General features: G+C 43.9%; 1 protein-coding gene across 7 annotated transcripts in view; it reads left to right on the forward strand.

Moving 5' to 3' along the window:
* The window catches only part of LOC121581840 (transcription factor 4), a 340,785-nt gene that overhangs the window by 75,264 nt on the left and 240,521 nt on the right, over positions 1-25,000 (forward strand). For all 7 annotated transcript variants that reach the window (XM_045224978.1, XM_045224979.1, XM_045224976.1 and 4 more), the window contains 2 exons: positions 4,068-4,123; positions 9,697-9,799. In XM_045224978.1, the coding sequence (XP_045080913.1) occupies positions 4,068-4,123; positions 9,697-9,799 (159 nt within the window). The remainder of the gene's footprint in view (positions 1-4,067; positions 4,124-9,696; positions 9,800-25,000) is intronic.

Genomic DNA, 25,000 nt, shown 5'->3' on the forward strand with positions numbered 1-25,000 from the left:
ACCTACAGGCCGGTAGCTCTCCAGGAACAGGGTTGGAGCGAAAACCTACAGGCTGGTAGCTCTCCAGGAACAGGGTTTGGGATGTCCTGCTCTACAGACACACACAGACACACACACACACACACACAGACACACACACACACAGACACACACACACACACACACACACACACACACACACACACACACACACACACACACACACACACACACACACACACACACACACACACACACACAGACACACACACACTTTCGTTCTTTACAATGGATCTTGATTGGAATGACTTGGAATCTTACTTGTTGTGGTTATTTCGATGCACAACATTCAGGAATTCGTGTTAATGTCCACAATATTAAGAGTTAGACAGGAAACGTTTGTCTTCACTCTTCGGACGATGATAACACTCTGACCTGAGTGTGAGGGTGCAGTGTCCAGATGCGCATTTCCCAGCACTCTGATTGGTCGGGAATGGCAACGGTTAGACTGAGCAGCCAAACTAAGGGGAAGTTAGGGGAGCAGGACCGCGGTTTTTTTTTTTCTGTAGTTGTCTCCAGTCTCTTCGGATGCGTGGGTTCAAATCCCACTGCTTCCACCAACTGTAGTTGTCTCCAGTCTCTTCGGATGCGTGGGTTCAAATCCCACTGCTTCCACCAACTGTAGTTGTCTCCAGTCTCTTCGGATGCGTGGGTTCAAATCCCACTGCTTCCACCAACTGTAGTTGTCTCCAGTCTCTTCGGATGCGTGGGTTCAAATCCCACTGCTTCCACCAACTGTAGTTGTCTCCAGTCTCTTCGGATGCGTGGGTTCAAATCCCACTGCTTCAACCAACTGTAGTTGTCTCCGGTCTCTTCGGAGGCATGGGTTCAAATCCCACTGCTTCCACCAACTGTAGTTGTCTCCAGTCTCTTCGGCGGCGTGGGTTCAAATCCCACTGCTTCCACCAACTGTAGTTGTCTCCAGTCTCTTCGGAGGCGTGGGTTCAAATCCCACTGCTTCCACCAGCTGGGGCCTAGGGGTAAAGTCAGGTAGCCTCTACATATGTAGGATCTTAATTATTATGTGGATTATAATTAATGGACATTTGTAGGGGTTGATACATTTACATTTTAGTCATTTAGCGGACGCTCTTATCCAGAGCGACTTGCAGTTAGTGAGTGCATACATTTTCCATACTGCCCCCCCGTGGGAATCGAACCCACAACCCTGGCATTGCAAGCGCCATGCTCTACCCACTGAGCTACAGGAGGCCCGTAGTCAAACATGTCAAAGTGGAAATGACAAACTTTGGAAGCCTTTTTAAACCTCAAATACACTACAAGTTGTACATTTCCTACATTGCAGGAAAGTTCTCCTGCAACTAGGTGATCAAATTAAGATCCTACATTCAGTGCATTTGGAAAGTATTCAGACCCCTTGACTTTTCCCATATTTTGTTACGTTACAGTCTTATTCTAAAATGGATAAAAAACTAAAATAATCCTCATCAATCTACAGACAATACTCCATCATGACAAAGCGAAAACAGGTTTTTAGAAATTTTTGCACGTTTTAATAAATAAATAAAATACCAACATACCTTATTTACATAAGTATTCAGACCCTTTGCTATGAGACTCGAAATTGACCTCAGGTGCATCCTGTTTCCATTGATCATCCTTGAGATGTTTCTACAACTTGATTGGAGTCCACCTGTGGTAAATTCAATTGATTGGACATGATTTGGAAAGGCACACACCTGTCTATATAAGGTCTCATAGTTCACAGTGCATGTCAGAGCAAAAACCAAGCTTGAGGTCGAAGGAATTGTCCGTAGAGCTCCGAGACAGGATTGTGTCAAGGCATAGATCTGGGGAAGGGTAACAAAACATTTCTGAAGCATTGAAGGTCCCCAAGAACACAGTGGCCTCCATCATTCTTAAATGGAAGAAGTTTGGAACCACCAAGACTCTTCCTAGAGCTGGCCGCCCGGCCAAACTGAGCAACCGGGGGAGAAGGGCATTGGTCAGAGAGGTGACCAAGAACCCGATGGTCACTCTGACAGAGCTCCAGAGTTCCTCTGTGGAGATGGGAGAACCTTCCAGAAGGACAACCATCTCTGCAGCACTCCACCAATCAGGCCTTTATGGTAGAGTGGCCAGACAGATGCCACCCCTCAGTAAAAGGCACATGACAGCCCGCTTGGAGTTTGCCAAAAGGCAAGAAACAAGATTCTCTGGTCTGATGAAACCAAGATTGAACTCTTTGGCCTGAATGCCAAGCGTCACGTCTGGAGGAAACCTGGCACCATCCCTACGGTGAAGCATGGTGGTGGCAGCATCATGCTGTGGGGATGTTTTTCAGCGGCAGGGACTGGGAGACTAGTCAGGATCGAGGGAACGATGAACGGAGAAAAGTACAGAGAGATCCTTAATGAAAACCTACAAAAGTACAAACATTGGCAGTAGAATGGCCTTACTGAAGAGCTCAGTGACTTTCAACGTGGCACCGTCATAGGATGCAACCTTTCCAACAACTCAGTTCGTCAAATTTCTGCCCTGCTAGAGCTGCCCCGGTCAACTGTAAGTGCTGTTATTGTGAAGTGGAAACGTCTAGGAGCAACAGCGGCTCAGCCGCAAATTGGTAGGCCACACAAGCCCACAGAACGGGACTGCCGAGTAGCGCGTAGCTCGTAAAAATATCCTGTCCTTGGTTGCAACCCTCACTACCGAGTTCCAAACTGCCTCTGAAAGCAACGTCAGCACAAAAACTGTTCATCGGGAGCTTCATGAAAAAGGTTTTCATGTCCGAGCAGCCGCACAGAAGCCTAAGATCACCATGCGCAATGCCAAGCGTCGGCTGGAGTGGTGTAAAGCTCGCCGCCATTGGATTCTGGAGCAGTGGAAACACATTCTCTGGAGTGATAAATCGCGCTTCACCATCTGGCAGTCCGGTGGACGAATCTGGGTTTGGCGGATGCCAGGAGAACGCTACCTGCCCGAATGCATAGTGCCAACTGTAAAGTTTGGTGGAGGAGGAATAATGGTCTGGGGCTGTTTTTCATGGTTCGGGCTAGGCCTCTTAGTTCCAGTGAAGGGAAATCTTAATGCTACAGCATACAATGACATTCTAGACAATTCTGTGCTTCCAACTTTGTGGCAACAGTTTGGGGAATGCCCTTTCCTGTTTCCGCATGTCAATGCCACCGTGCACAAAGTGAGGTCCACACAGAAATGGTTTGTTGAGATTGGTGTGGAAGAACTTGACTGGCCTGCACAGAGCCCTAACCTCAACCCCATCGAACACCTTTGGGATGAATTGGAACGCCGACTGCAAGCCAGGCCTAATCGCCCAACATCAGTGCCGACCTCACTAATGATTTTGTGGCTGAATGGAAGCAAGTCCCCCCAGCAATGTTCCAACATCTAGTGGAAAGCCTTCCCAGAAGAGTGGAGGCTGTTATAGCAGCAAAGGGGGGACCAAACTCCATATTGATGCCCATGATTTTGGAATGAGCTGTTCGACGAGCAGGTGTCCACATACTTTTGGTTATGTAGTGTACATGTTGATGATATTGTGTTGATATTGATGAAATTGTGTTGATATTGATGATATTGTGTTGATATTGATGATATTGTGTTGATATTGATGATATTGTGTTGATATTGATGATATTGATGATATTGTGTTGATGATGTTGATGATATTGTGTTGATATTGATGATATTGTGTTGATGATATTGTGTTGATGTTGATGATATTGTGTTGATGATATTGTGTTGATGTTGATGATATTGTGTTGATGTTGTGATGATGTTGATGATGTTGTGATGATGTTGTGATGATGTTGATGATGTTGTGATGATGTTGATGATGTTGTGATGATGTTGATGATGTTGTGATGATGTTGTGAGGTTAGGAAAGTGATGAAAAGGACAGATAATCCATGTTTAGTTGCTGGATTAGATCTAAATGATAAAACAATGATCAAATGTATTCACATTTATTTAATATAGACTAAGTTACATGGTTTGTTGTGTTGCTGGTAGTTGATGTTAATGTTCTGCCTCTTTCCTCTCTCTTCTAGACATGGAGGACAGAGCCAGTGCAGGGTCTTGGGGAAATAGAAGTGCCCCTTCAAAGGTGAGGATTCAGTTGGTTACTTGTGCTTAAAAACTGTAATAGATACATTTAAAACACCTTTCTAATCTATTCTACAACACAATGCAAAAAAAATCCAATGCATTATAGCCAATATACAACAAAGGTCTGTACTGTCTATGTGATGTGAGGTGATTTGAGGTAAGTTAATAGTTTATGTGTCATCATAATGAGCTGTAATACATGGGATTATCTGTATGAAGAACACAGCAAGGACACAGGCCCTGTTTCTCCTATAGGCTGCTGTGTATTGTATAGGCCATTATGTAGAGACTAACCCATTACATGATGTATTGATGGAACACTGTGTAAGTCACTAACCCATTACATTATGTAGAGATGGAACACTGTGTAAGTCACTAACCCATTACATGATGTATTGATGGAACACTGTGTAAGTCACTAACCCATTACATTATGTATAGATGGAACACTGTGTAAGTCACTAACCCATTACATTATGTAGAGATGGAACACTGTGTAAGTCACTAACCCATTACATTATGTATTGATGGAACACTGTGTAAGTCACTAACCCATTACATTATGTATTGATGGAACACTGTGTAAGTCACTAACCCATTACATTATGTTCAGATGGAACACTGTGTAAGTCACTAACCCATTACATTATGTATTGATGGAACACTGTGTAAGTCACTAACCCATTACATTATGTATTGATGGAACACTGTGTAAGTCACTAACCCATTACATTATGTTCAGATGGAACACTGTGTAAGTCACTAACCCATTACATTATGTATTGATGGAACACTGTGTAAGTCACTAACCCATTACATTATGTATAGATGGAACACTGTGTAAGTCACTAACCCATTACATTATGTATTGATGGAACACTGTGTAAGTCACTAACCCATTACATTATGTATTGATGGAACACTGTGTAAGTCACTAACCCATTACATTATGTTCAGATGGAACACTGTGTAAGTCACTAACCCATTACATTATGTATTGATGGAACACTGTGTAAGTCACTAACCCATTACATTATGTAGAGATGGAACACTGTGTAAGTCACTAACCCATTACATTATGTTCAGATGGAACACTGTGTAAGTCACTAACCCATTACATTATGTATTGATGGAACACTGTGTAAGTCACTAACCCATTACATTATGTAGAGATGGAACACTGTGTAAGTCACTAACCCATTACATTATGTTCAGATGGAACACTGTGTAAGCCACAGTTAATGACGGGGGAAGGGATATGGACCATGACAACAAAGATTTGACTATGTTAATTCCTTGTTTAATACACTTGAATGAGCCTCTACATTTCACAGGCAGTATATATATGGTAATATATGGCCTAGTAATGGTAGTATATGGTAGTATATGGCCTAGTATATGGCTTAGTATATGGCCTAGTATATGGTAGTATATGGTAGTATATGGCCTAGTATATGGTAGTATAATATATGGTAGTATATGGCCTAGTATATGGTAGTATATGGCCTAGTATATGGTAGTATATGGTAGTATATGGTCTAGTATATGGTAGTATATGGTAGTATATGGCCTAGTATATGGTAGTATATGGTAGTATATGGCCTAGTATATGGTAGTATATGGTAGTATATGGTAGTATATGGCCTAGTATTTGGTAGTATATGGTAGTATATGGTAGTATATGGCCTAGTATATGGTAGTATATGGTAGTGTATGGCCTAGTATATGGTAGTATATGGTAGTATATGGCCTAGTATATGGCTTAGTATATGGCCTAGTATATGGTAGTATATGGTAGTATATGGTAGTATATGGCCTAGTATATGGTAGTATATGGCCTAGTATATGGTAGTATATGGCCTAGTATATGGCCTAGTATATGGTAGTATATGGCCTAGTATATGGTCTAGTATATGGTAGTATATGGTAGTATATGGTAGTATATGGTAGTATATGGCCTAGTATATGGTAGTATATGGTCTAGTATATGGTAGTATATGGCCTAGTATATGGTAGTATATGGCCTAGTATATGGTAATATATGGTAGTATATGGCCTAGTATATGGCCTAGTATATGGTAGTATATGGTAGTATATGGCCTAGTATATGGTCTAGTATATAGTAGTATATGGTAGCATATGGCCTAGTATATGGTAGTATATGGTAGTATATGGTAGTATATGGCCTAGTATATGGTAGTATATGGCCTAGTATATGATAGTATATGGTAGTATATGGCCTAGTATATGGTAGTATATGGCCTAGTATATGGTAGTATATGGCCTAGTATATGGTAGTATATGGCCTAGTATATGGTAGTATATGGTAGTATATGGTAGTATATGGTAGTATATGGTAGTATATGGCCTATTATATGGCCTAGTATATGGTAGTATATGGCCTAGTATATGGTAGTATATGGTAGTATATGGTAGTATATGGCCTAGTATATGGCCTAGTATATGGCTGTATATGGCCTAGTATATGGCCTAGTATATGGTAGTATATGGCCTAGTATATGGTAGTTTATGGTAGTATATGGCCTAGTATATGGCCGAGTATATGGTAGTATATGGTCTAGTATATGGTAGTATATGGTAGTATATGGTAGTATATGGCCTAGTATATGGCCTAGTATATGGTCTAGTATATGGTAGTATATGGCCTAGTAGTGTGGTCCTCTGTAGCTCAATTAGTTGAGCATGGCGCTTGTAACGCCAGGGTAGTGGGTTCGATCCCCGGGACCACCCATATGTAAAAATGTATGCACACATGATTGTAAGTCGCTTTGGATAAAAGCGTCTGCTAATTGGCATAGTATATTGCCTAGTATATGGCCTAGAATATGGCCTAGTATATGGTAGTATATGGTAGTATATGGCCTAGTATATGGCCGAGTATATGGTAGTATATGGCCGAGTATATGGTAGTATATGGTCTAGTATATGGTAGTATATGGCCTAGTATATGGTAGTATATGGTCTAGTATATGGCCTAGTATATGGCCTAGTATATGGTAGTATATGGTCTAGTATATGGTAGTATATGGTAGTATATGGTAGTATATGGCCTAGTATATGGCCTAGTATATGGTCTAGTATATGGTAGTATATGGCCTAGTAGTGTGGTCCTCTGTAGCTCAATTAGTAGAGCATGGCGCTTGTAACGCCAGGGTAGTGGGTTCGATCCCCGGGACCACCCATATGTAAAAATGTATGCACACATGATTGTAAGTCGCTTTGGATAAAAGCGTCTGCTAATTGGCATAGTATATTGCCTAGTATATGGCCTAGAATATGGCCTAGTATATGGTAGTATATGGCCTAGTATATGGTAGTATATGGTAGTATATGGCCTAGTATTGTCAGACATAGATGTTGTAAATGTAGATTAAGACTCACCTATACTTGTTTCTTATAACTAGTTTGGCCTCAGAAGATACCTTACCCTCCCACTCTGGAGGACTTGGACAGTTATACAAATAACTCAGTTATAATTTATTAAATTAACAATTGGCAAAAAAAAAAAAGACTTGATCCATATATACAGTGCATTCGGAAAGTATTCAGACCCCTTGACTTTTTCCACATTTTGTTACGTTACAGCCTTATTCTAAAATTGATGAAATTGTTTTTTTCCCTCATCAATCTACACACAATACCCCCTAATGACAAAGCAAAAACAGGTTTTTAGAACTTTTTGCAAATTTATAAAAAAAAAAAAACTGATATCACGTATTCAGACCCTTTACTCAGTACTTTGTTGAAGTACCTTTGGCAGCGATTACAGCCTAGAGTCTTCTTGGGTATGACACTACAAGGTTGGCACACCTGTATTTGGGGAGTTTCTCCCATTCTTCTCTGCAGATCCTCTCAAGCTCTGTCAGGTTGGATGGGGAACATCGCTGCACAGTTATTTTCAGGTCTCTCCAGAGATTTTCGATCAGGTTCATGTCCGGGCTCTGGCTGGGCCACTCAAGGACATTCAGAGACTTGTCCCGAAGCCACTCCTGCGTTGTCTTGGCTGTGTGCTTAGGGTCGTTGACCTGTTGGAAGGTGAACCTTCGCCCCAGTCTGAGGTCCTGAGCGCTCTGGAGCAGGTTTTCATCAAGGATCTCCCTGTACTTTGCTCCGTTCATCTTTCCCTCGATCCTGACTAGTCTCCAAGTCCCTGCCGCTGAAAAACATCCCCACAGCATGATGCTGCCACCACCATGCTTCACCGTAGGGATGGTGCCAGGTTTCCTCCAGACGTGACGCTTGGCATTCAGGCCATAGAGTTCAATCTTGGTTTCATCAGACCAGAGAATCTTGTTTCTCATGGTCTGAGAGTCCTTTAGGTGCCTTTTGGCAAACTCCAAGCGGGCTGTCATGTGCCTTTTACTTAAGAGTGGCTTCCGTCTGGCCACTCTACCATAAAGGCCTGATTGGTGGAGTGCTGCAGAGATGGTTGTCCTTCTGGAAGGTTCTCCCATCTCCACAGAGGAACTCTAGAGCTCTGTCAGAGTAACCGTTGGGTTCTTGGTCACCTCCCTGACCAAGGCCCTTCTCCCCCGATTGCTCAGTTTGGCCAGGCGGCCAGCTCTAGGAAGAGTCTTGGTGGTTCCAAACTTCTTCCATTTAAGAAGGATGGAGGCCACTGTGTTCTTGGAGACCTTCAATGCTTCAGAAATGTTTTGGTACCCTTCCCCAGATCTGTGCCTCGACAGAAGCCTGTCTCGGAGCTCTACGGACAATTCCTTTGACCTCACGGCTTGTTTTCTTTCTCTTTTATGCACTGTCAACTGTGGGACCTAATATAGACAGGTGTGTGCCTTTCCAAAACATGTCCAATCAATTGACTTTACCACAGGTGGACTCCAAACAAGTTTTAGAAACATCTCAAGGATGATCAATGGAAACAGGATGCACCTGAGCTCAATTTCGAGTCTCATAACAAAGGGTCTGAATACTTATGTAAATAAGGTATATTCTGTTTTTTTCATTGTAATACATTTGCAAAAGTTTCTAAAAACCTGCTTTCGCTTTGTCATTATGGGGTATTGTGTGTAGATTGATGAGGAAAAAGAATTATTTAATCAATTTTAGAATAAGGCTGTAACGTAACAAAATGTGGAAAAAGTCAAGGGGTCTGAATACTTTCCGAATGCACTGTACTACTAACTGGCCTTTATTATGACCAGGTTTTGGCCTCAGAATATATATATATACATTCCCATCCCATTCTAGATGACTTGGACAGTTTTAAAGAAAAGCTAGGTAGTGGCTCCCCTTTACAGAGGCTTTCAAAAGTTATAAAAAAAAAAAAAAAAACTTTTTCCTTGGTCAGTTAGCTTTTATAAATGGAGAAGGTTATTAAATTACACAATCAGGAGAATTAGCCTGTCTGAGTCGGGTGTTTATCTATCAAAGGTTTGTGTTGGTTCTGCAGTGGCTATCTATCTACAAACCATGTTACGTTGTTACTGCCATTATGTCCTAACACAGTCAGTACTGTTACAATGTCGCTGTCTGTCTGCACCATAGATCATTGTATCACCCCCAGGAAAAACAACGTTCTCTGTGTTGCAGAGTTATGCTGACGGCTCCCAGTATGTTCACATGACTAGCCGGGACATGGGCTCACACTCACACGACAACATCTCTCCTCCATACGTCAACTCCAGACTAGCAGGTAAGCGCTGCGGAGGTGCCTCTCAACCTGTTGTGATATCGCCTGTGTGTTAACCACAGCCTTGTGGGAAGAAACAGTCAACACCCATTACAGCTGTTAACAGTGGGGGAAAGGAACGGAAGTGGCAAGCACTTGCCATTCGACAACACAACAGGACTGTGAGAAGTGATGACATGAGTGTTTTTCTAATTGTCATCTATCCAGTCTTGTTAAAGTATGAGAAATTACCCGGATCTGTCTTGTAAACCAACTTTACCCATGTTCGAAGAAAAACATTACGACTCTTGCAGTTTTTTCTTTCACCCTTTATTTTCCTGTAAGTGCCTCACACAGTCAGTCCATGCCTGGGGCATTAGCTAAACAGCTAACACACTGTAAAGGGGAATTAGCTAAACAGCTAACACACTGTAAAGGGGAATTAGCTAAACAGCTAACACACTGTAAAGGGGCATTAGCTAAACAGCTAACACACTGTAAAGGGGCATTAGCTAAACAGCTAACACACTGTAAAGGGGGCATTAGCTAAACAGCTAACACACTGTAAAGGGGCATTAGCTGAACAGCTAACACACTGTAAAGGGGGCATTAGCTAAACAGCTAACACACTGTAAAGGGGCCATTAGCTAAACAGCTAACACACTGTAAAGGGGGAATTAGCTAAACAGCTAACACACTGTAAAGGGGGCATTAGCTAAACAGCTAACACACTGTAAAGGGGGAATTAGCTAAACAGCTAACACACTGTAAAGGGGGCATTAGCTAAACAGCTAACACACTGTAAAGGGGGCATTAGCTAAACAGCTAACACACTGTAAAGGGGGAATTAGCTAAACAGCTAACACACTGTAAAGGGGGCATTAGCTAAACAGCTAACACACTGTAAAGGGGGCATTAGCTAAACAGCTAACACTCTGTAAAGGGGGCATTAGCTAAACAGCTAACACACTGTAAAGGGGGCATTAGCTAAACAGCTAACACACTGTAACGGGGGCATTAGCTAAACAGCTAACACACTGTAAAGGGGCCATTAGCTAAACAGCTAACACACTGTAAAGGGGGAATTAGCTAAACAGCTAACACACTGTAAAGGGGGAATTAGCTAAACAGCTAACACACTGTAAAGGGGGCATTAGCTAAACAGCTAACACACTGTAAAGGGGGAATTAGCTAAACAGCTAACACACTGTAAAGGGGCATTAGCTAAACAGCTAACACACTGTAAAGGGGGAATTAGCTGAACAGCTAACACACTGTAAAGGGGGAATTAGCTGAACAGCTAACACACTGTAAAGGGGGAATTAGCTAAACAGCTAACACACTGTAAAGGGGGAATTAGCTAAACAGCTAACACACTGTAAAGGCAGCATTAGCTAACACACTGTAACGGGGGCATTAGCTAAACAGCTAACACACTGTAAAGGGGGCCCTCTTCTTAGTGTGTGTGTGGGTATATGTACGCTTGAATCTGTGTGTCCGCCTGCCAGTGCTGAGCAAATGGCCACTGACACAAATTTACATTCGACATTTTAGCCATTTTGCAGGTCTCTTATCCAGAGCTACTTACAGTAGTGAGTGCAAACATTTTCATATTGGCACCCCATGGGAATCGAACCCACAACCCTGGTGTTGCAAGTGCCGTGCTCTACCAACTGAGCAACACGGGACCATAATTGCAGATAATGTAGCTTTGTGTGTGTGTGTGTGTGTGTGTGTGTGTGTGTGTGTGTGTGTGTGTGTGTGTGTGTGTGTGTGTGTGTGTGTGTGTGTGTGTGTGTGTGTGTGTGTGTGTGTGTGTGTGTGTGTGTGTGTGTGTGTGTGTGTGTGTGTGTGTGTGTGTGTGTGTGTGTGTGTGTGTGTGTGTGTGTGTGTGTGTGTGTGTGTGTGTGTGTGTGTGTGTGTGTGTGTGTGTGTGTGTGTGTGTGTGCGTGTGCGTGTGCGTGTGTGTTTTTCCCGACCTGATGCAGGGCATCTTTAAATGATACAAGACATTCATGATTCAGCGGCACCGCCACCAGTGTAGAGGTCGAATCAATTCCAATTTTTGTTGTCACATGCTTTATAAAGAACAGGTGTAGACTAACAGTGAAATGATTACTTACGGGTCCTTTTCCAACAACGCAGAGTGAAAGATGAACAAAAAAATTAAATAATAATATTGATACAAGTAATAAATACACAGTGAATAACGAGTAAAAATAACATGTCTATATACAGGAAGTAGAAAATAACATGGCTATATATAGGGAGTAGAAAATAACATGGCTATATACAGGAAGTAGAAAATAACATGGCTATATACAGGAAGTAGAAAATAACATGGCTATATACAGGAAGTAGAAAATAACATGGCTATATACAGGAAATAGAAAATAACATGGCTATATACAGGAAGTAGAAAATAACATGGCTATATACAGGGAGTAGAAAATAACATGGCTATATACAGGGAGTAGAAAATAACATGGCTATATACAGGAAGTAGAAAATAACATGGCTATATACAGGAAGTAGAAAATAACATGGCTATATACAGGGAGTAGAACATAACATGGCTATATACAGGAAGTAGAAAATAACATGGCTATATACAGGAAGTAGAAAATAACATGGCTATATACAGGAAGTAGAAAATAACATGGCTATATACAGGGAGTAGAACATAACATGGCTATATACAGGAAGTAGAAAATAACATGGCTATATACAGGAAGTAGAAAATAACATGGCTATATACAGGGAGTAGAAAATAACATGGCTATATACAGGAAGTAGAAAATAACATGGCTATATACAGGAAGTAGAAAATAACATGGCTAGATACAGGAAGTAGAAAATAACATGGCTATATACAGGGAGTAGAAAATAACATGTCTATATACAGGAAGTAGAAAATAACATGGATATACAGGGAGTACCAGTACACAGTCGATGTGCAGGGCTACGAGGTAATTGAGGTACCTATGTACAGAGGGTAATGTGCTGTGTGTTTATAGAGTAGGGCCCCGTGTAGCTCAGTTGGTAGAGCATGGCGCTTGCAACGGCAGGGTTGTGGGTTCGATTCCCACGGAGGGGGCCAGTATGAAAAAAAAAAAAACATGTATGCACTCACTAACTGTAAGTCGCTCTGGATAAGAGCGTCTGCTAAAATAGTGAAATAAGAGGGTAATGTTCTGTGTGTTTATAGAGTAGTGAAAGAAGAAAAGGGTAATTTAACATTATGCATGATATTCTCACCACTATTTCATGTCACATATTTGAGAATGCTAAGATAACCATCATGCTACAACCTAACCTGATTGGTTGGTTGGACTTTTTCCTCCCCAAACATTATTTTGTCAAATTCAAAGTCATAAACAAATAAAAATGTGTCCTCATTCTTCTTGCTGCTTATATTTGTCCTCCTTCCAAGCATTAACGTGTAGATCCCTTACTGCCTGCTATTAAAACAGAAAAGACCAGCAAATTAACAGCATTCAAATATTCAACGTTAGCTATCACCAATGTTGTAAAAGTAAACATTGAACTTACGGATATCTCATTGTGTCTTGTTCGACGTTCCAGTGGAGTCGCTGCTCCGCTGTAGCTGCCACTGTTGGAATAGCTACTGGTGTCATCAGCCACGTGCTGGAGTTTGGCATCTGATTCATCCTGGGTCATTTCATGATGCATCATTCCCATCTGATTCAGCCTGGTCATTTGAGGATGCATCATTCCCTCGAACGAAGAGACTCCTGGCGGGCCCGCGGGGGGCACCCACAAACTAATTGTATCAACGAGAACTGTATTTCACTAGGCTTGGTTCTTCCACCGACGTTGGGTACCTAACATTAGCCGATTATGCTTTGGTAGCCAGCTAGCTAACTTTGCTTGCCAGCTAACAACATTAGGTTGTTTTATTCAGAACAGTAATGTGCCATTTCTGTAGAGTATTGCAGACTCGGAGTACCGTTATGAACGTTATGCGTAACCATTTCCATGGCTTGGTGCGACGAGTAGAAATTCATTGTTCGCTACAGGAAGGTATATTTTTTCATGACCACCAGTAGAAAACACCCCAGCAGAGTTTTCAAATCGCGTTCATTTGATTGGTCATTTTACAACCGTCACGCCCTCACTTCTGTTCCCATGCATTTGATTGGCTGATGAGTTTGTGCCGGTGTTTCATGAAACTACACTTCCTGTCCCATCAAAACCGGTGTGTGTGTGTGTGCGGCGTCAGTAAGCATGTGTGTGCGTGTTATGTGTGTGTGTGTGTGTGTGTGTGTGTGTATGTTGGGGGGTCAGTGTAAGTATGTGTGAGTGTGTGGGTAGAGTCCAGTGTGTGTGCAGAGAGTCAGTGCAAGATTTAGTGCAAAAAAGGGTCAATGCAGGTAGTCCTTGTAGCTATTTAGCAGTCTGGTTTATAAGTCTTATGGCTTGGGGGTAGAAGCTGTTCAGGGTCCTGTTGGTTTCAGACTTGGTGCACTGGTACCGCTTGCCCCTGCGATAGCAGAGAGAACAGTCTATGGCTTTGGTTGCTGGAGTGTTTGACAATTTTTGGGGCCTTCCTCAGACACCGCCTGGTATAGAGATCCTGGATGGCAGGGAGCTCGGCCCCAGTGAAGACTGTGCCATACTCACCACCCTCTGTAGCGCCGGGTGCCTTGCAGATGCTCTCAATGGTGCAGCTGCAGAACGTTTTCAGGATCTGAGGGCACATGCCAATGTTAACAGTGTTGCTTCAGATCCAACAATAATATCAATCAATCAATCAATCAAATGTATTTATGAAGCCCTTTTTATGTCAGCAGATGTCACAAAGTGCTTATACAGAAACCCAGCCTAAAACCACAAACAGCAAGCAATGCAGATGTAGAAGCACGGTGGCTAGGAAAAACTCCCTAGAAAGGCAGGAACCTAGAGAGTAACCAGGCTCTGAGGGGTGGCCGGGGGGAGAAATGCAGGGCTTAAAAACAAAGGTGTCGTTGTACGCTGATGATTCATGTTTTCTTTTAAATTCACAATTTTGATCCCTGCACAGCCTCATAGAGGATATCTCATTGTGTATTTTTCTAACCTCTCTGGATTACAACCTAATTATGATGAGTGTACTATATTAAGTATTGGATCACTAAAAAATACAACTTTTACATTACTGTGTAGTTTACCAATAAAATGGTCCGACGGTGATGTGGACATACTCGGTATTCATATCCCAAAATAAATAAATTATCACTACAATACATTTTAGAAAGTTAGCAAAAATTGATGAGATCTTGCTGCCATGGAAAGGTAAATACCTGTTTATTTGTGGAAAAATCACCCTGATTAAGGCTTTAGTCATGTCCCAGTTTACCTATTTGCTTATGGTCTTGCCCACACCTAGCGACCTGCTTTTTAAATGATATGAGCAAAACATATTCAATTTTATTTGGAACGGCGGGCCTATTTATATAATGAATCTAAATTCGGAGGGCAGAAATGATTAAATATTAAAGCATTAGACCTCTCACTATAGGCTTCAGTCATACAAAAGTTATACTTTAATCTGAACTGGTTCTCTAGCAGATTAGTAAGAATGGCTCACCCCATGTTCAAGAATGGCCTTTTTCCCTTTATTCAGATTATAACCTCTCATTTTCGGGTTATTTGTAAATGAAATAATCTCCAAAATATCGCAATTTTTAAAACAAAGAAAGTTGGTTGCAATTTCAGTTTAATCCACCAGAAAAGACTGGACAAATAATACAAATGTTATGGTCAAACTCAAAAATACTAATTCCTAAAAAAAAATATTTTTTTGAAAAAATGTTTAAAAAAGGTATAATCTATGTAAATGATATCATAAATAGGACTGGTGGAGTTATGTCACACATGCAGCTAACAAAAATATATGGAAACGTCTGCTCTACTCAAAATTCCAACCAACTAATTGCAACATTACCGCAAAAATGGAAGAGGTAAGTGGAAGGGGGAGAAATTAAGGAACTTGTCTGTCGGCATTAAATACCAAAATTGGGTGAAGAAAATTGTGATAAATAAAAAAGTTTATCAGTTTCATGAAAGGACCAAAAAATTGACAGCTCTGCCATATAGATTTTTGACGTACCGATGGCACATGAACTGATACACAAGACGACGCCGGATTCAAAACTTTTTCAATTTATTTTATTATACAAAATTCTTGCAACCAATATAATGTTAAATATATGGGGGATACAACCATCCCAGCTCTGCAGATTTTGCTGTGAAGAGACAGAATCATTAGGTCATTTGTTTTGGTACTGTCCATATAGTAGCTCGATTTTTTGGTCGCAGGTTCAGGAATGGCGGAAGAATTGCAACATTTACCTGGAGCTAACTCTGCAAATAGCACTGCTGGGTGATTTGAAAAGTCATAGTCAATCGATCAATAATATAATAATACTTTTAGCAAAAATGTTTATCTTTAATTCACAATCTGTAGAAACTATGAGAATAGAAAGGTTCAGAACCTTTTGTGAAACATCACAGCACAGTTGAAAAATATATGGCAAATAGAAATCAAAACTGGATGGTGTTAAGAGATAGATGGGGTAGTTGAAGGATGGGATTAAAAACAAACAAAAGATAACTATTTTAAAATACATTGTGTCCATAAAATGTATATAGTATGTATACGCTGGAAGTAGAAGCCTAAGTGTTGTTGTCCATTAGTTTACTCCAATTAGGGGAGGGTTGGTAGGGTTAGGGGAAAATGACCCAACTCTGGTCAAAAGTAGTACACTATATAGGGAATAGGGTGCCATTCTCTGGTCAAAAGTAGTGCACTATATAGGGAATAGGGTGCCATTTGGGATGCACCTCTGTCTACTGCTGTGATTTACTGTAGATAGAAGACAACCTTCACAGAGAGAGAGAGACTGGTGCTTTAGAAGACAACCTTCACAGAGAGAGAGAGACTGGTGCTTTAGAAGACAACCTTCACAGAGAGAGAGAGACTGGTGCTTTAGAAGACAACCTTCACAGAGAGAGAGAGACTGGTGCTTTAGAAGACAACCTTCACAGAGAGAGAGAGAGACTGGTGCTTTAGAAGACAAACTTCACAGAGAGACTGGTGCTTTAGAAGACAACCTTCACAGAGAGACTGGTGCTTTAGAAGACAACCTTCACAGAGAGACTGGTGCTTTAGAAGATAACCTTCACAGAGAGAGAGACTGGTGCTTTAGAAGACAACCTTCACAGAGAGACTGGTGCTTTAGAAGACAACCTTCACAGAGAGACTGGTGCTTAGAAGACAACCTTCACAGAGAGACTGGTGCTTAGAAGACAACCTTCACAGAGAGAGAGACTGGTGCTTTAGAAGACAACCTTCACAGAGAGAGAGACTGGTGCTTTAGAAGACAACCTTCACAGAGAGACTGGTGCTTTAGAAGACAATCTTCACAGAGAGAGAGACTGGTGCTTTAGAAGACAACCTTCACAGAGAGACTGGTACTTTAGAAGACAACCTTCACAGAGAGACTGGTGCTTTAGAAGACAATCTTCACAGAGAGAGACTGGTGCTTTAGAAGACTACCTTCACAGAGAGACTGGTGCTTTAGAAGACAACCTTCACAGAGAGACTGGTGCTTTAGAAGACATCCTTCACAGAGAGAGAGAGACTGGTGCTTTAGAAGACAACCTTCACAGAGAGACTGGTGCTTTAGAAGACAACCTTCACAGAGAGAGAGCGACTGGTGCTTTCTGTCTCTGCTGAGAAGACTAGAGGAGGTGACAACAGGGTTTATAGCACAGACGCTCAGCCAGGCGGAACATACTCTATACTGGATTATTTACACACCCAGATGCTGTAGAATTGACTAAATGTGACCGACCACCTCGATTCCTATGTAGCAAATTGTGTTTTTTACATTGGATAAAAGTAGAGACTCAGAGCTAGAAAATGGTATATCATACACTGCAGTTGAGGAAAGTAATTCTACTTTGAAAGTTGATACATTTGTAACACCACTTTTGAGAAAATGGCCCTTGAATGTTTTGGTACACCATTCAGCATCATTTACACCCTTTAAGCCTTAGCCCCACCCATCTCTTTAAGGATTCAAATGTGAGGCCATGTGCTAAACAGAGTGAGTAATGTAGTGTAGTAATAAACAACCAAAGATTTCAAGACTAAAAGTGGTGAAAGTAGTAGCAAAAAGTAGTAGCAAACTAAGCTTTATCTAGTCTCCTGAGTGGCGCAGTGGTCTAAGGCACTGCATCGAAGTGCTAGCTGTGCCACTAGAGATCCTGGTTCGAATCCAGGCTCTGTCGCCACGACCGGGAGACTCATGGGCGGTGCACAATTGGCCTAGCGTTGTCCAGGGTAGGGGAGGGAATGGCCGGAAGGGATGTAGCTCAGTTGATAGAGCATGGCATTTGCAACGCCAGGGTTGTGGGTTCGATTCCCACGGGGGACCAGTTAAAAAAATTAATATATATATATATATACAAAAAAATATATATGTATTCACTAACTGTAAGTCACTCTGGATAAGAGCGTCTGCTAAATGACTTAAATGTAATGTAGTCCTTGGCCTATATCCTAATCTGACTTTGGTGCAGGTCATGTTGTTCTTTACATTACCATATCTGGTAAACACACACTATATCAAATCTAAGTTTATTTATGACATGCACAGGATACAGAAGGTTAGTTGCATATTTGCATAGTAGCAATATCAAAAATAGAAAGTGTCCAGATAAATATTGTATACATATTTTATCATTATTGGATGATTCTTACCCAGACAGAATTGTCTAAATTGATGGGTCATGTGAAATAAATGCTATAACCACCACCCAGTCACATCTAGCTAAGTGGATGGGTCACTATTGTCTAGACATGGACACATGTTCATGAAATACAATAGATGGCCGTAATCACCCCCAGACACACCTGGCTAATTTGATGGGTCATGTAATCATCTGGTGAAGTGGAGTCTTTTGTTTAGACATGTAGCTGGCTAGCTAAACAATGAACCATAATGGTGCTTTCAAGACAACTGAGAACTTGGAAATATACAAGGTCAAATCATGACGTCAGTGAGCTTTAGGTCGGAAAGTCAGGGCTCTAGAAAGAGGGTGAGTTCCCGAGTTGGAATGCCGAGTTGGATGTCTGTTCAAATCTGTTTTTCCCAGTCGGAGCTCATCTGTCTTGAACGCACTCGGAAATATCCGACTTCCAATTTCCCAGTTCCGAGTTCCCAGTTGTTTTGAAAGAGACATAGCAAACTGATCGTCATAGCTAGCCACCATGCATGAATCTGCAGGTAGCTAGATAGCTAACCAACTAGTTTAAATGTTAGCTATCTAGCTAACATTAGGCTATAACTAGCACTACAAATGGATTTCTGAGATATGAATAATATTACTACATAGATCATACACGTAACCTTAGCTAGCGAGCCAGCCACAAACACATACACACACTCTCACTGAAATGTGGGATAACAAAAGTCAATGTTTGAAGCAGTAAACTGGAAAAAGGCTGACGAAACGTCCTCCCCATCTGCTGGTCAATTTGTTTTTTCGAGGAAAGAAAAAGCTTTGGCATCACAGCGACGCTAACATGGCACGCATCACTGATGCTTTGTCCTAAACGGTACCCTATTCCCTACAGAGAGTCCTATGTGCCCTGTCGATAGTAGTGCACTATGCAGGGAATAGAGTGCGATTCGGGACGCATCACTAAAAACATCTCACTATTCTCCCTCCTCCTCAACACCACAACCAACTGAGCAACAGGTCTGAAGGCTGGGAACATACTCATGAAAGGAGATGGAGAGAGGGAGAGACAGAGAGAGACAGAGAGAGAGACAGAGAGAGACAGAGAGACAGAGAGAGACAGAGACAGAGAGAGACAGAGAGAGACAGAGAGAGACAGAGAGAGACAGAGAGAGACAGAGAGACAGAGAGAGACAGAGAGACAGAGACACAGAGAGAGACAGAGAGATACAGAGAGACAGAGAGAGACAGAGAGACAGAGACACAGAGAGAGACATAGGGAGACAGAGGGAAAGCAAGAGAGATATGGAGAGATACGGAGACATAGGGATACAGCAAGAAAGAGAGAGAGAGTGTGTGTGTGTGTGTGTGTGTGTGTGTGTGTGTGTGTGTGTCTTTCTCTCTCAATAGAATGAGGCATCTGTAGTATGGGGTGGATATATTGCCTGGTCCTCATATCGCTCTGGGTGCTTCAATTTACTGCTGCTAATGATAACATTAAGGCAGAGCGACAGAGAGGGACCTGGACCTGCCAGACTCAGTATGTGTGTGTGTGTCTCTCTCTCCCTCTCTCTCTGTGTGTCCCATCCATCCCGACAGTGTAATTATGTAAAGGGTGTCTTTTGTGATTCCCACATACATAACTTCCCAGATTACGTTGTCATCCTTTAAATAATCAGCAGGGGGGATTTGTGTCATCTACCTGGCTGGGACAGATTAATCTTACAGGCTGCTACTGCCGTCTCTCGCCTCCCCTCCCCTCCCCTCCCTCCCTCTCCTCTCCTCTCCTCTCTCTCCTCCCTCCCTCCCTCTCCTCTCCCTCCTCCTCCTCTCCTCTCCTCCCTCCCTCCCTCCCCCTCCCCTCCCCCTCCTCCTCTCCCCCCCTCTCCTCCCTCCTCTCCCTCCTCTCCTCTCCTCTCCTCTCCCTCTCTCCCTCCTCTCCTCTCCTCTCCCTCCTCTCCCTCTCCTCTCCTCCTCTCCTCTCCTCTCCTCTCCCCTAGCCTGCTATCCTGCACCCTATACCCCTCTCTCAGCCCTAAAGTGACATTTCCAATGGCTCAGTGTCCCCCAACATCCCACACTTCAACCCAGCCACCACTCCACTGTAGATAGACACAGTGGCTGTGGCCAGGCAGTTACACTCTGTAACTAGTTTAATGTCCAGCCCTCTCGCCACTGTGGAGGTGGAGGGAGGAGAGAGAGAGTTGTGTTTCTGGTAATAGGATTAATTAATGGTAATAAGAGTTGAAAGATAAAAGCTTTGGTTGATGAATGATGTGTTTTGCTTGTGTGTGCATGTATGTGTGTGTGATGAATGGCTTGTGTTAGAAGTGTTAATCACAGGGCTGTACTCCACATCAGGGTTTCCCAAACCTGGTTTCGGTTTTTGCCCTAGCACCACATAGTTGATTCAAATAACCGACTCATCATCAAGCTTTGATTATTTGAATCAGCTGTGTAGTGCTAGGGTAAAAAAACAAAACGTGCACCCAATGGGGGCCAGGACCGAGTTTGGGAAACCCTCCTCTACATTTACATTTTAGTCATTTAGCAGACGCTCTTATCCAGAGCGACTTACAGGAGCAATTAGGGTTAAGTGCCTTGCTCAAGGGCACATCGACAGATTTGTCACCTAGTCGGCTCAGGGATTAGAACCAGCAACCTTTGGTTACTGGCACAACGCTCTCAACCACTAAGCTACCTGCCGCCCTACATGACAACACCGGTCTGTTACTAGACCCATACCACCCAGGCTGGTTAACTCTGGTGTTGTACTGTCTGTCAGGCTGGTTAACTCCGGTGTTGTACTGTCTGTCAGGCTGGTTAACTCCGGTGTTGTACTGTCTGTCAGGCTGGATAACTCCGGTGTTGTACTGTCTGTCAGGCTGGTGAACTCCGGTGTTGTACTGTCTGTCAGGCTGGTTAACTCCGGTGTTGTACTGTCTGTCAGGCTGGTTAACTCCGGTGTTGTACTGTCTGTCAGGCTGGTTAACTCCGGTGTTGTACTGTCTGTCAGGCTGGTTAACTCCGGTGTTGTACTGTCTGTCAGGCTGGTGAACTCCGGTGTTGTACTGTCTGTCAGGCTGGTGAACTCCGGTGTTGTACTGTCTGTCAGGCTGGTTAACTCCGGTGTTGTACTGTCTGTCAGGCTGGTGAACTCCGGTGTTGTACTGTCTGTCAGGCTGGTTAACTCCGGTGTTGTACTGTCTGTCAGGCTGGTTAACTCCGGTGTTGTACTGTCTGTCAGGCTGGTTAACTCCGGTGTTGTACTGTCTGTCAGGCTGGTGAACTCCGGTGTTGTACTGTCTGTCAGGCTGGTGAACTCCGGTGTTGTACTGTCTGTCAGGCTGGTGAACTCCGGTGTTGTACTGTCTGTCAGGCTGGTGAACTCCGGTGTTGTACTGTCTGAAGGTAAGAGTGAGGATACTAGGCCAAGTATTCTTCAAGCCAGGCTGTGTCTGAAATGGCAGCCCTATTCCCTATACACTTTTACAGGCTGTCATTTAGGATGCACATCCAGACTGAATCAGCCGCTGTCTGGAGATCCGGTTGAGGAATAGGTTCTGTGTACTGGCTAGCCAAGCAGATGCAGCAGCCAGCTTACAAAGTACTACCACCCATACTGCTGTCACAGAGAAGCTATGAGCTTGTAAGCAAGTTTTCTTTCGGTAGCCCTAGTTATTAATTGTCTTTGTTGCATCTGATTAATGTTGTCTACAGTAAGCAGACTTTATTCCTGTTAATTCAGCACAGGATGGTTTGTCTGCAGGGTGCAATATTTTTGTTTTGTTTATTGTGGAGATTTTTTTTGGGGGGGATTTGCTGAAATGGATGACCCAGGTAGTCTGCAATATAATGAGTCAACTGCTATCTGTCAGCTCAAGGTAAAGTCTAGGTTGATGCTTTATGTCTTGCCTGGATTTATGTCATCATATCATACATATCATTCATCATGTGTAAAATAATTATATATTATCACAGAGGGTTATTTAACGGCATATCTCAATCATATCTGTCTGCTACATAGACAATCCTTTCTGTTTCTATAAAGCTAAGCTACAGTGAGGTGTCTACCGTTAGGCTGGTCTATGGGGAGCTGTTCTGCTGTCTACCGTTAGGCTGGTCTATGGGGAGCTGTTCTGCTGTCTACCATTAGGCTGGTCTATGGGGAGCTGTTCTGCTGTCTACCGTTAGGCTGGTCTATGGGGAGCTGTTCTGCTGTCTACCGTTAGGCTGGTCTATGGGGAGCTGTGCTGCTGTCTACCGTTAGGCTGGTCTATGGGGAGCTGTTCTGCTGTCTACCGTTAGGCTGGTCTATGGGGAGCTGTTCTGCTGTCTACCGTTAGGCTGGTCTATGGGGAGCTGTGCTGCTGTCTACCGTTAGGCTGGTCTATGGGGAGCTGTTCTGCTGTCTACCGTTAGGCTGGTCTATGGGGAGCTGTTCTGCTGTCTACCGTTAGGCTGGTCTATGGGGAGCTGTGCTGCTGTCTACCGTTAGGCTGGTCTATGGGGAGCTGTGCTGCTGTCTACCGTTAGGCTGGTCTATGGGGAGCTGTTCTGCTGTCTACCGTTAGGCTGGTCTATGAGGAGCTGTTCTGCTGTCTACCGTTAGGCTGGTCTATGGGGAGCTGTTCTGCTGTCTACCGTTAGGCTGGTCTATGGGGAGCTGTTCTGCTGTCTACCGTTAGGGCTGGTCTATGGGGGAGCTGTTCTGCTGTCTACCGTTAGGCTGGTCTATGGGGAGCTGTTCTGCTGTCTACCGTTAGGGCTGGTCTATGGGGAGCTGTTCTGCTGTCTACCGTTAGGCTGGTCTATGGGGAGCTGTTCTGCTGTCTACCGCTAGGCTGGTCTATGGGGAGCTGTTCTGCTGTCTACCGTTAGGCTGGTCTATGGGGAGCTGTTCTGCTGTCTACCGTTAGGCTGGTCTAGTCTGGTCTATGGGAGCTGGTCTAGTCTGGTCTAGGGGAGCTGGTCTAGTCTGGTCTATGGGGAACTGGTCTAGTCTGGTCTAGTCTGGTCTAGGGGAGCTGGTCTAGTCTGGTCTAGGGGAGCTGGTCTAGTCTGGTCTATGGGGAACTGGTCTAGTCTGGTCTAGTCTGGTCTAGGGGAGCTGGTCTAGTCTGGTCTAGGGGGAGCTGGTCTAGTCTGGTCTAGTCTGGTCTAGGGGAGCTGGTCTAGTCTGGTCTAGGGGGAGCTGGTCTAGTCTGGTCTAGTCTGGTCTAGTCTGGTCTAGTCTGGTCTATGGGAGCTGGTCTAGTCTGGTCTAGGGGAGCTGGTCTAGTCTGGTCTAGTCTGGTCTAGTCTGGTCTAGGGGAGCTGGTCTAGTCTGGTCTAGGGGGAGCTGGTCTAGTCTGGTCTAGTCTGGTCTAGTCTGGTCTAGTCTGGTCTATGGGAGCTGGTCTAGTCTGGTCTATGGGAGCTGGTCTAGTCTGGTCTAGTCTGGTCTAGTGGAGGGAAGTTGAGGGGAGCTGTGCTGCTGTCTGACTTTATGAACCCTCCTGTCGGAGAGTTTCCTTTTGAAATATGACCCTCCTCTCCCCTGCTCTCCCTGCCACAGATGGCCTCATGATGGGAGGGAAGCATGACCTAGAGGCCCACAAATCCCTTCCTCCTCCTTTACTTTCCTATTTTCACACCCCCTCCCCTCCCCCTTCCATCTAACCTATTTAACAGGTGTTAGCGGTGAGGCCACTCCCCTCCTGCGTTAGGGGTCAGGGTTTGAAGGTCGGGGTCTCCTCTCTCCTCTGTCCATCTCACCCCCCACTGTCCCCTGGAGCTCCACGTCCACCTCCATGATCAGGGGCACTCCGTCACAGCTCTCCCCGCCAAACCCCGTCCGCCTCAGGGGGGCAGTACCAAGGTCGTGCCCTGGCTCTCCGCTGGCAATGCCCAGACTATACAAGTAGGGCTGAGGGGGAGCGGAGGGTGGAGAGGAGGAGAAGAGGAGAGGAGGGGGAGAGGAGGGGTGGAGAGGAGAGGAGGAGAAGAGGAGAGGAGGGGGAGAGGAGGAGAAGAGGAGAGGAGGGGGAGCGGAGGAGAAGAGGAGAGGAGGGGGAGCGGAGGGTGGAGAGGAGGAGAAGAGGAGAGGAGGGGGAGAGGAGGGGTGGAGAGGAGGAGAAGAGGAGAGGAGGGGGAGAGGAGGGGGAGAGGAGAGGAGGGGGAGAGGAGGAGAAGAGGAGAGGAGGGGGAGAGGAGGGGTGTAGAGGTGGCACGGTAGGGGGCCACTTCCATCAACCAATGGGCTGCATCCCAAATGTCATCCTATTTCCTCCATAGTGCACTTCTTTCCTCCAGGGCTCTGGTGTAAAGTAGTGCACTATAAAGGGAATAGGGTGTAATTTGGGACGTTGGCCCTGACCTCACCTCTGTGAGCTGTACTGAGCAGGGGCCTGGTGGGGAGCACGGTCCTTCAGGGGTCCTACAGCTGCTTTGATCTCACTTTGCCCCCCAGAGAGAGAGGGTCAACCAGGACTA

The sequence above is a fragment of the Coregonus clupeaformis genome, chromosome 15 (genome assembly GCF_020615455.1).
Source record: "Coregonus clupeaformis isolate EN_2021a chromosome 15, ASM2061545v1, whole genome shotgun sequence".
Taxonomy (NCBI): Eukaryota; Metazoa; Chordata; class Actinopteri; order Salmoniformes; family Salmonidae; genus Coregonus; species Coregonus clupeaformis.